We start from the raw sequence: 12,336 nt of genomic DNA on the forward strand, positions 1-12,336 counted from the left end.
GACACAGATGTAGCTTCAACATTTCATTATAATGTAAAACACTTAAACATACATTTATTTGCCAGTTAATTTAATGCAGGACCAAGGCCTCTCATTTGATCATGGGTTTGTTCTCCACATTGTCTACCTCATATACACTACAACCATAATGCATCATTCACCATTTCCAATATTGCTACACATTATCCAGTCAACAAATATTTCTTGAGCACCTACTATGTCCCAGGCATTGTGAAAGATGCTAAGAATTCTTTGTCCCATCCCCCTCCCCTCATGTAATTTACCCAATGGGGTACAGTTGTCTCATTCACTCACACCTAATATTTAGTAAGCAATTCTTTTAAGAGACTCTCCTTCATGGAATCATTCCAAAGCATTCAATTTAGTTTCCATAGATGTAACCATATTTCTTTTCACACTCATATTTCATCAGTTTATGTGATGTTTAATTTAAATCACATAATTACAATAACAAGTATGACTGGCACTGAGAGACTTGGCAACAAACCCAACTGAATCTCAGAAAGTGCAAGACTCAGCTGGTGGGAGCAGAAGTGCACAGGCACTGGGGGTGGGGGTGGGAGACAGCCTGTTGGCAGCAGGTGCTCAGGGTGCCATGAGCACCAGTCAGGAAGATCTACTGAAGCCATGGGAATGCTGGGTAGTCCAGTCGGCTTCTTTGGTGGGGATAGGTTAGGTTAAGAACACTTTTATTAGACATGCTTTGTGAATGAACAAATACATGAACAAACAGCAGTAGCTTACTTTCAGTGGTGGGATATCGAATTATATCCCCTTTGGTATCAGGAGAGTGGGAACTAGCTAATCTTAAAATCTGAGATTTGAGAAGGACTTCAGAGGTTTTCTAGGTCTAATGCCCAGCTATGTATAAATCTCAACCACAGCATTCTTGAAAAATGGTCAGTTATGATCTGTTTTGAATGTTTCCAACAATTAAGAATTCACCTCCTTGCCAAATTCTGTCTCCCAATCTTGATCCACTCTCACTCTTTTCCTTGCTACTTCCTACTCAACCTGCAGGCGTATCAGCCCCTGACTCAGGCAACCTGTCCTTTGTTGTTGAATCTGGTTTACTTCTCCTTTGTTCCCTCTGGGTACCCTGCACTGTCTCTACATAGTGCTTGTCTCACCATGCATTGCTGAACTGTGAGCTCCCTGAAGAGAGGAGCTGTTTCTTTCTTTTTCACAGTCCTTTCCTTGGTACCTTGCAGAGTGACTGACAAAGAAAAGGCTCAGTAAATATTACTCAGTGGAAGAAGGGATGATTGGCAAAATGAATGAATGAATGAATGAGATTCTGCTGGTGAAAGCAGAGGTTACATGTGGGGAAAATCAGAGAAAGAGGCAGTGAGCAGGTGAGCCAGGGAATAGGAGGGAGGGCTTCCAGTGCCATGCAGGCTTCATCTGGTTTTCCCATGGCACCGCCCACTCCTGTCAAGAAGACATGCTTCCCCACTCCTGGTTCCTCAGCCCTGGGTGTGCCCCACTGCTTGCTTCACTTGGCAGCTTCTGGTACCTTCCTGGGGATTCTTCTCATGCTGACCTATCCCTAAAGCAGCAACAGTGGGGTCTGCTAATCAATGTGGGCAAATGCTCCTTTTTCCCCAGAAGCAACTCAATAAACTCAACAAAATTATCAGAGCTCTTTCCTGCCCAGCTAATTGTTAGCTCCAGGGAACCCACACAAACCACATCAGGTAAATGTTTTTTCTCCAGATGCATGGGTCTCTGGAGGACATGTGTCTGAGGCTGGGAGTGCTGAGGGACAGGGAGCCTGGGTGTGTTTGCTGTTGGGATGAGGGCTCCCTCACTGACATGCTGGGTCTTGTACGTTGGGTGGTGGCATATTGCGAAAGTCTGGGGGTGGCTTGGTGTGTCAATTTCCTTCCATTCCTAGCTCAGCTGCTCAGCCGGCAGAGCTGATGGGCAAGGTGTTTCCTGCCTCTATGGAGAGGATGTTCCCATCGTGCTGAAGTGACAGAACAGGGTTGGGTCTGAAGATCAGAACTGGTGCTGATGCCAAGCTCTGGGTGAGGAGGTTTATGGTAGATACCCAGCAGGTTTTCTGAGTTGCCCACTCCATCCTTTACTGCCTCCACGTCTAAATGAGGTAGTTCCACTCTTTTATGAGGACTAGAAGACTTTGAAGACCAGTTTCCTTCCCTCAACTCACACAGATCCTGAAAGGGGGCAGTCATGTACATCATATGACCCATAGGCTACAGCTGATTGGATCCTGGTGATCATGTGTACCAAGCTGGGCCAATCAGCTGATGGAACTTCTATCAGAAAGGTAGGTCCCTGTGGTCCCTGTTTGAGGGGATGGAGAGAAGGGTTGAGTACTCATTTTAATGAGGAGAAGACCCCCCAGGCTTGGCTTTCCCAGGGGAGATTTAAGAAAGGGTGTCTTAGCATCATTGCTTCCACTTCTGTTGCTGCCTCCCTCAACTTGCCCTTATTACTCTTACATGATGTCCTGAACCTCGTACATTTATCCTCCAGGTCCCGATCCAGTCTGACTTGGACAGAATCTAAGAGCAGTCTCCACTCTGACCAGTTGCAGAGCCCTTAGCTGGCTGTCCCCTGTCTCCAGCCCAAGTCTCTATTACTACACATTAGCTCTGAGATCTGGGATGACAGCCCCGAGGACTGCAGCCTCCATGCCCTCCGGTGTTACAGTCCTTCCCCATCAGGCTTGGCTTAGAAACAGGTGCAGGCCTTAAGAGTGTGGTGAGCACAGCACATTCACACTCAACTCTACTCAACCCTCTTCTTCTTTGCTTGAGTCTCTGCCTAAGTGAAGATGACATCTATCTGGCTCATCACCGGTCTTGTTCCCCACAGAGGAATAGGTTTAAAAGCGTTAAGGGTTAAGGGCCAGACCTTCAGAACCAGACAGTGCTATATTTGAATCTGGGTCCCACTGTTTCTTAGGTATGTGAACATGGGCATATGACGTAACTACTCTGAGCCTCAGTTTCCTCATCTGTGCAATGGGATTTCTCTGAGCAGCAGTGCTCGTGTGAAATGTGTCCAAGTCTGTGCCTGGCATACAGTAGGTGCCTTACAAATGTGAGCTATTTTTCCCATGCCTTGCTGGTGTTTGAGAAGAGGGGGTGGGATCTTACCAGTGCCTTGAACCCTACCCTTCAGAGCAGACCGCAGAGCAGCCTGGCTTAGTTTTCTCCAGGGAAATGAGGCACCTGCATCTACTCTGGTGACAGAGCAGTGCAGGGGTAAAGGACAGGGCACTCTGTGGCACCCAGACCAGTACACCTGGCTATCACCTTCCCTCTTTCCTTTGGGCAATCCCAGCCTGGCCTCCACTGGCTCCTGCTTCCTCAGCCTTGCCCACTTTCCACCTGTCACTGGCAGACAAGACTTGGAGAAAGAACCTGCTCCCTGCCATAGAGGGTGGCACTGCTTGCCTTGTAGAAGCCTCAAGTGCTTGCAATTAGTAGTACTTCTCACCCAAGGGACTGTTGTAGATGGCTTCTTGAGGAGCCGCCCACATCAGTGTGTGCCTGCCACTCAACTGCCACTCTGAGTTTGAGCATCATGGATGTCCCTTCCTCTGTCAGGAGGCAGCTAGTGGACCCTGCCAGAGGTCAGCAGCTCTGATGCCCAGAAGAATGAGTGAATTGCTCAACAACTGGAGAAAGGGTGGGCTAAACATCTCACACATCAGGCCAGTGAGCAAGTGGTCCTACAGTCCCATGGAGCTGAATTGTAATCCTGCCTTCATCTTCTGCTGTCCCTGTGGCCTTGGAGAGGTGGCTTCACTTCTCTGAGCCACTCTTTCCCCGGTTTATATCTCCTAGTGTGATTTTAGTGATGCTCACAAAGTTCCCTCTAAGGCCTCAAGACACGACATCTACAGTTCTTGGCCTTGCCATGTTTCTGTGCAGCAAGGGAGACTCGTGGGCAAAGGGAATAACATTTACTGAGTAGAAAGCAATTTGGGGCAGATACTTGGCACATGGGCCCTAGAAGGAGACTGTCTGGGTTCAAGTATCATCAGCTCTAAACTTACTGTCTCACTTTGGGAAAGTAACTGACCTGCTTTAGGCCTCAGTTTCCCCATCTATATAGTAAGGATAATAACAGCACCCACTTCACTGAGTTGTTAAAAGGTTTAAGTGAGGTGATGCATATAAAAGGTGCCTGGCACATACCATGTGCCCCAAAAGCATCAAAAGTCGGGGAGAAGAGATTTCCTTGCTTCTTGTATTGCTTGCTGCCATCAATCTGGCTTAATGCCTTGTACTTTGGCTTTCAGATGGGAGAAATTCAGATCACATCCACCTACAGAAGAAATGATTGGCTGCTATGGATTGTAGCTAAATCATAGGAAGAGCAGAGTTGTAGCTGGCCCCAGGGATGGCCAGTGCTTGCCGTCCCTTGCCTATGACCAGGAACACAGATGCTACAAAGCCCCTCTCTCTGTGCCCCATCTATGTTGTGCTCTGCCTGCTGGCATCATTCTCTCTATTGCAAATGGCAGCTGCTTGAGGATGGAGCCATGACCACCCTTAGTAGCTCTGTGATTTGCTCTTCCACCTTCATCACTAGAGAGAAGATGACAAACTCTCCCTATGGTTTTAATTAGAAAAAGCCCATCAGAGGTCTCTGATTAGTTTAGCTGGGGGATATGCCCATTCCTGGGGCCAAGGACCTGGTCCCCACTAGAACCCCATGATTAGTGTGGGGACAGTTCTACAAAAGAAGAAATGTGTTCAAAAGAAGGGAGGAGTGCTAGGCAGACAAAACCAGAGATGTGTACTGTGGATGAAGGAGAGGCAGTTGGACTGAATGATAGGGCCACCTCCTATTCTGTGGTATAAAGGAGGAAGTTTTTAAAGACTTGGGAGGAGTATCCATAGATCACTGTGTGAGGCATCACCCCAGAGTTGGTCTTGTTCTAGATCTGTCCCACATCCTTTCATAGGTAGCCAGGCATCCCCCCAACCATGCTGATCCCATTCTGTATCTAATCATCTGACCACTGCCTGCCCACCTGTCCACTAGTCCATTGGGCTGGGTGCTGACACCTTACCTAGCTTTGGCAAGCCTCTGCCCTTGGGAGTAGATGCAGGCTCCATGCTGATCTTCAGATGTTGGTGAAGTTCTATGGGTCATCTGGGTCAGTTGACCTCCTGGACTTAGAACATACCATGACCTGGAGATAAGCTGTCTAGATCTATCGAGAATGAAGATCATCTCAGATTAGAAAAGGCTCACCTGAATCTTTTTAAATGTTGAGATTTAGACAACTTATTCTCCTTCCATTTTCCCTCCTCCTGAAGTACTTGGCCTCGTTCCTTCCCAGTTGCTTACTCACCCTAGCCCCAGCCAAGGGAGTTTCTAGACTACCAGTAGAGGCTAAAGATATGAGCCAAGGAGCCAGACAGGTTTGAGTTTGAAGCCTGGCTCTTCCATTTACTGCTGTGTGGCCTTGGATAAATTAATCTTTCTTTTCACACTTCCAGGCTTCCAGAGATGATGTACCCAAAGTATGATCATCATTTTTATTAAAATATCATGCTCACATCTGATTGATTAACAGTACCTGGCACAAGGTCAGTGCCAAAGAGCCTTGGACTGACTGCTTATGGCCTGGCCTCCCTCTCTGGCTTCTTATTATGTAGATATCCAGGTGAATTCAGATGATTCCCTAGACTACCACCCTGCTTCCTGAGACACATCCATCCCTCAAACACTGTCCATCACTGGCCATCAAAGAAGCAGCCACACTGCTACAGCAACTGAACAGCTATTTATTGAGATGGGGGTGTGAGTACATGAGTTAGTGAATTAATTGGTAAGTGAATGAGTGAATTAGTGACTTAATGAGTCAGCAAGTGAGTGAAGAAGACTGTGAAGAATTGAATATACCATGTTCTCCTCCCTCAACAAATCGAATATGCGGTGGTGGAAAACTTTCACCTTAAAATCTGTCTTCTGCATTAACACAAGCAGGGGTTAAGAATGGCACAGGAAAAGTCAAAGACCAGAAGCTGGAGGAAAAAGATACTGTGCTATTTTCCTATTGCTGCCTTAACAAATAACTGCACATTTAGGAGCTTAAAGAATACCAATTTACTGTGTTATAATTCTGGAGGTCAGAAGTCCAAAATGGGTTTCAGCAGGTCAAGATCAAGGTGTGGGGAGGGCTGAGCCCCTCTGGTGGCACTAGGGGAGAATCCTTTTGCTTGCATTTTCCAGCTGCTAGCAGCCACCTGCACTTCTTGGCTTGTGGCCTCTTTTCCTTGTCTTCAATACCAGCAGTGTAGCATCTTCAAATCTCTCTCCACCTCTGATCCTCTGCTTCTCTCATCACATCTCCTCTGACTGTGACACTCCTGCCTCCCTTTTACAAAGGCCATGTGATTATATCAGCCCCACCTGGATAATCCAGGATCATCTCCCTATCTCTAAATCCTTAGAGTAATCTTATCTGCAAAGTCCCTTTTGCCAAGTAAGGAAAAAATTCACAAGTTTCAGGGCTTAGGATGCCAGCATCTTTGCCCACTTGCACTATTCTGCCACTTGCAGATGCCTTGTTCAGAGGGTAAATGCAAGCAGTGAATCCCACTCTACAGAGAATGGAGCAGGAGGGAGATGAAGGAACGTTCAAAGCACTTGACAAATAAATGCCTATGCCAGGTAGTTTTTGCTGTTGTTGCTGTGGTCTGAGCATTGAGGGTTTTTAAAAGCTTAGATGATTCCATCACGCTCCAACATTTCAGAGATACTTTGACAGAGATATGCTAAGAGCATATGCTGCTGTAATTAAGAGTAAAATCTGGCCCTGTGATTGCTGAAGGTGATGGATCAAGAGCAAGGTGTCTTTACCCTAGGTACACACTGCTATCAACTGGGAGGATTTTTTTTTAAAAAAATTATTTTGAAATAAGAAAAAAGTGCAAAGATAGCACAGAAATGTCCTGTATATCCTTCACCCAGATTCCCTAATGTTGGCATCTTACATAACCCTGGTATATGCATAAAAACTAAGAAATCAGCAATGGTATAGTACTATTAACTAAATTTATTCAGATTTTCCCAGATTTCCACTAGTGCCCCAGTTTTTTTTCTGTCTCAGGATCTAGTCCATCATCTCTCATTGCATTTGTCTTGTCTTCTTGGTTTCTTCCAATCTGCATCAGTTTCTTAGTCTTGCTTTGGTTTTTTAAAGATATTGACATTATTGAAGGGTAATGATCAGGTATTTGGTAGAACGTCCTTTATTTCAGTTTGTCCAGTGTTTTTTCATAGACCTGGGCTATGGATTTTTGGGAAGAATATCGTGGGGGTAAGATGCTTTTATTATGGCATCACAGAAAGAGGTTCTGTGATCTCAACATGACCCATTGCTGATTATGCTTACTTTGATCACTTGGTTGAAGTGGTATCTGCTAGATTTCCCCACTGTAAAGATACTATTTGTCCTTTTCCATGTTCTATTTCATTAGGAGTGGGTGGCTAAGTCCAGCCCACACTGCAGGAGAGGGGGAGTGCCAGCTGTTTTAATTCCTATTATTTCAATTTGTTTAACCCTCATGGCTTTATTATCACTCTACTACTTTTCGCAGATCTGGTTGTAATGATCTAGACTTGCCAAAAGTTACTCAGCTAGTAAATGGCAAAGCTAGAATTTGAACTTATATCTGTCTGGCTTCAAAGGCCATGTTCTTTCTACTTCAAGTTACTGCCACCAAGTAAAGAAGATCTCACGGTCTCCGAGGTGGAAGCTCCCTCTCAGCTTGTCTGTACAGTGTTTTTCACATCCATCCTTGGAGTGTGACCCATCATCAGTGGGTCATGAGGTCACTTTGTTGGGTTGCATTTTAAATAACAACATAAAGTAAAGGTGAATATAACAGAATAGAAAATAAGAGTACATCACACATGTAGAAAATTTTTCTCTGTATCTTCTCTGTGCTCTGCTACCTTTATCCTTATAATGGAGATAAAAAATAGCCCTCCCATAGGCTTGTTATGAGGATTGAATGGAATGATGTACATAAAGTGCTTAGAACTGAGGCTGGCTCATATTAAGCATTATATAAATATTAAGTATGTATGTAAATAAGTCATGATGTAAAATGTATTTCTTATTGCAAACTGCAATCAAAATGTTTGAAAATACTGAACTCACATCTGTAGACAAGAAGCTGGCAGATTTATGACTCCCAGCTTGCAGCCTATTTTTTTAAAACAAAGTTTGATTGGAACACAACCACACTCACTGGTTTAGGTATTGTCTATGGTTACTTTCGAGGTACAATAGCAGAGCTGTGTACCTGCAACAGAAACTCTATGGTCCACCAAGCCTATCATATTTACTATCTGGCCCTCTAGACCAATGCTCCTGCCTGGAGGTCATCTCATAATCTAGGAAATATTGGACGCCTCTTCCTGGGCATGTGGTCCGATCATGCCACTGTCCTTGCAGGCATGCTTGCTCTGCAGACCACTCCAGGCTGTGTGACTGCCAGGCACTTGGATCTCCAGAAGCTCATTACCTTTCTCTGTTAAACTGATGCCTGCATGGTGAAAGCCTAAAAACATGGTACTTTGGTCAGGGTCCCAGCAGGAAACAGATGGCCACTCGAATTAAAATAATTGGTGAGGGCCGAATATGGAAAAGTAGCAGAGACCTCAGAGGCTCATAAAAGTAGAGCTTTTACCACCCTAGGCAGGGGGAGATAGAGGGGGGTTAATGCCTGTACCTGGAAGGAGAGAGTCATTTAGAGAGGACACCTTAAGAAGACCAGTGGCCTTCAGTCCAGGGACACAGAACCAGCTCCAGATGACCCTGGGGTAGGGATCCAGGAAAAAAAAATGCCTTGACCTAACTTTCTTCCATCCCTGATCTCCTCTGGGGGGTCCCCACTGACCAAAGGGAGATGGAAGCCAGAGGGTATGGGATCCATTGATGTGACTCATACAGACCAGTTTCCCAGGCCAAAGAAGGTTGAAAAGAGAAGGCTGGAGAAGGCTGGAAAGGGGATCTGGAAGGGCAAACCTTAGATACCCAGCACACAGCATTGATTTAGAAAGCCAGATTTATTTACCTTTCCTAAGCTCCCCTAAACAAGGACTTCCCCTGCTTCATCTTCCAAGTTGGAACTTTGACAACACCAAAAGGTTGACATAGCTTTTCCCTTCTACTGCCTTTTCTTCTTAAATCCACTAGCTAACTGATGGCTATCGTGGGTTAATCTTCCTGGATCTTATTATCATTAGAGGGAAGGAAGGTTATGAACAGAGGCACAGATAAGCTACTCTGTTTGTGTGTGTGTGTGCACGCGCGCGTGCGTGTGTGTCTGAGACTGAGCAGAGTCTGATTAATATGTGGACTTTCATTAAAGTTCTTCCTCATGTCCCATCTTTTGATCTTAGAAAGGATCTGTGTCCCATTCATCTATGCAGCCCTGCTCATGTCCAACAAATGTGTGAGTCAAGCTCTGGCTTCTTGGGAGAAAAAGCCAGGGGGAGAAAAAGCTACCTAGGTTGATAAATGTCCCCAGAGAAATCTCGTCCTTTGCCAGACCCCCTACTAGCCCAGACTTCCTTGACTGGCATCTGATATCTTACAGGCACCCAAATCCAGCCACACAACTACAGCTTGTCTCCTGGAGGGGCTTCCCTGGCCAGTCCAGAATGCTCAACTTATGAGAGATCATAGGCTCACAGGGAGGAAGGGGACGGCTTGGGTAGGCCAGCCACCTTGCAGCAGAGCTGGGGCAAGAATCTAGGATTAGAGACCCTTATTAGTTTCCATCTTCCTTTTACAGAAGATAAATGTTGAAGTCTTGGAACCCTGGGAATGAACCTGGAAAAATTCAAAATGTGGTCTAGCCTTAGGCAAATTTCCTTGTCTGGCTCAGCTGCTGAGACCGCACATCTGGACCCTCAGTGCCCCCACAACAGTTCTGTGCAGGCAAGGTGAAGCACAGGCTTGAGTCAAGCAATCAGCAGTCAAAACCCATACTCCCACCTGTGAATGGCTGTTCAACCTTGAACATGTTACTTTTTATGTGAATGAAACTCAGTTTTCTAGTCCTATAAATTTGGGGCTATCATCAACCGTTAAGTTATATTAAACCCAGTGTCACACAGGCAAGTACCTAGCAGTGTCCAAAGGCCAAAAAAAAGACACTTTTTCATCTTTTCTCTTCCCTCCAATTGAAAGACCAGTGGAATATGTACAACTGCTTTTACAAAAAGCCAGAAGCCAGACAGTTTGAGTGGAGCTGTTACAGCTTTGTGCTCTAAACCTAAGAAATGGGGGCCCCTCACATGAGAGTGGGGAGGCTTCTGGATGTGTTACAAATTCCATCTCATTTTCATGGACTCAGTGTTAATTAATAAAATCTCAAGGTTCTCCTCCTTCTTTCCCCTTGCATTTCTTCAGAGAAACGAAGAGTTCAGACTCATAGCCCAAGCACTCAGTTTTTAAATTAGACAACTTTGTCCTGACAGGAACCAAGTCACAGCTGTCATATCTGATTACTTTTAGAGTTACTACTAAACCCTTTGTATGGCATGAGCTGCCACTGTTCAAGGCAAACAGAAAGACTTCACATTTTATCATGACAGCCCTGGAGCCATCCACCTCCCCGTGTTCATTATTCTCAGCCTGTCTTTGGAAGGGATGATGAGGCATCCTGACAATTGTATAGTGAGGAAGGCAGACCCCAGGGCCTGTCACTACAGCCTAGGGATTTTATGCCCCCAAATTGCAGCAAAACCTACTGCCTCCAGGAAGCCAAGGAGAATGATTTCCGGGGGAAATAGGTGCCTCAAAGCCTTCTAAGAATGAACCATCATCTTTCATGAGAGGCAAACATTGACCCTCAAGTAACCAACCAATAAGAGCACCTGTACACAAATGCTCACAGGTGTTGGCTGGGATTGGTCAGCTTGTGGATGATGTCACAGTTTCCCTCCTCTGACTCAACAATGCCACCACCACTGAAAAGGCTGAGCCCCGACTGCAGCTCTTGCAGACAGAAAAATTCACTGCAGGTAGAGCACTTTCTAGATTGCTCCTGGAGTGTGGGGACAGCTGTCTCTCCTGTTCAAGTTATTGAATCCAGAAAAAAGATGAACTTACGAACATGGGAAAAGAAATCCAGCTAAAGCCCAAGGCAAATGTCTCTTCTTACATCCACTTTTTGCTGAATTACAGAAACAAACTGAAGGAGCAGCAGCCAAATACCTACATTGACTTTAAAGAGTTCTCTAGAAAGTGTTCGGAAAAATGGAGATCCATCTCAAAGCATGAAAAGGCCAAATATGAAGCCCTGGCCAAACTCGACAAAGCCCGATACCAGGAAGAAATGATGAATTATGTCGGCAAGAGGAAGAAACGGAGAAAGCGGGATCCCCAGGCACCCAGACGGCCACCATCATCCTTCCTACTCTTCTGCCAAGACCATTATGCTCAGCTGAAGAGGGAGAACCCCAACTGGTCAGTGGTGCAGGTGGCCAAGGCCACAGGGAAGATGTGGTCGGCGACTACAGACCTGGAGAAGCAGCCTTATGAGCAGAGAGCGGCTCACCTGAGAGCTAAGTACTTCGAGGAACTTGAATTCTACCGTAAACAACGTACTACCAGGAAGTACCAACTGTCAGCTAGAAACCGGTGCAGAGGGAAAAGAGTCAGGCAGCGCTGATGGATCCAGTTCATAAAAATAAAATGCCACCAAACTATATTTCCTGTTCATGGTCTGATGTGTGCGGCATTACAGTAGCTATGGTTGATGCTTTGTGTAGGAGTGAGTGGCTTGGTAGAGGAGAGATTGGGGCAGGGAAACTGATCCTGAGGAGGGGAAAGGAGAGGAGGGGAAGGGAGAGGAGGGGAAGGGAAGGGAGGAGAGGGGAAGGGAGAGAAGGGGAAGGGAGAGAAGGGGAAGGGAGAGGAGGGGAGGGGAAGGGAGAGGAGGGGAGGGGAAGGGAGAGGAGGGGGGAGGGGAAGGGGGGAGGGGAAGGGAGAGAACAGGAAGGGAGAGGAGGGGAAGGAAAGGGAGGAGAGGGGAAGGGAGAGAAGGGGAAGGGAGAGAAGGGGAAGGGAGAGGAGGGGAGGGGAAGGGAGAAGAGGGGATGGGAAGGGAGAAGAGGGGAGAGGAAGGGAGAGGAGGGGGGGAAGGGAGAGGAGGGGAGAGGAAGGGAGAGGAGGGGAGGGGAAGGGAGAGAAGAGGAAGGGAGAAGAGGGGATGGGAAGGGAGAAGAGGGGAGAGGAAGGGAGAGGAGGGGAAGGGAGGGGAAGGGAGAGGAGGGGAAGGGAGGTGAAGGGAGAGAAAG

The 12,336-nt window shown here is 46.4% G+C and overlaps 2 protein-coding genes across 2 annotated transcripts in view; one reads left to right on the top strand and one right to left on the bottom strand.

Annotated features, from left to right (window-relative positions):
* CSMD2 (CUB and Sushi multiple domains 2) overlaps positions 1-12,336 on the bottom strand; it is a 616,469-nt gene that overhangs the window by 324,172 nt on the left and 279,961 nt on the right. The gene's annotated exons all lie outside the window — the stretch shown is intronic.
* HMGB4 (high mobility group box 4) lies at positions 7,428-11,737 on the top strand. Its single transcript, XM_012440302.2, has 2 exons — positions 7,428-7,850; positions 9,825-11,737. The coding sequence occupies exon 2, from the start codon at positions 11,151-11,153 to the stop codon at positions 11,706-11,708; it is 558 nt and encodes a 185-aa protein (XP_012295725.1). The 5' UTR covers positions 7,428-7,850; positions 9,825-11,150; the 3' UTR covers positions 11,709-11,737.

This window comes from Aotus nancymaae, unplaced genomic scaffold (assembly GCF_030222135.1).
Source record: "Aotus nancymaae isolate 86718 unplaced genomic scaffold, 86718_ANA_hifiasm-v0.15.2.pri h1tg000053l, whole genome shotgun sequence".
In the NCBI taxonomy this organism is placed as follows: Eukaryota; Metazoa; Chordata; class Mammalia; order Primates; family Aotidae; genus Aotus; species Aotus nancymaae.

What these genes read in the sequence shown, in the direction of transcription:
- HMGB4 (XM_012440302.2), top strand. Translation starts at nt 11,151, where the DNA reads ATGGGAAAAGAAATCCAGCTAAAGCCCAAGGCAAATGTCTCTTCTTAC.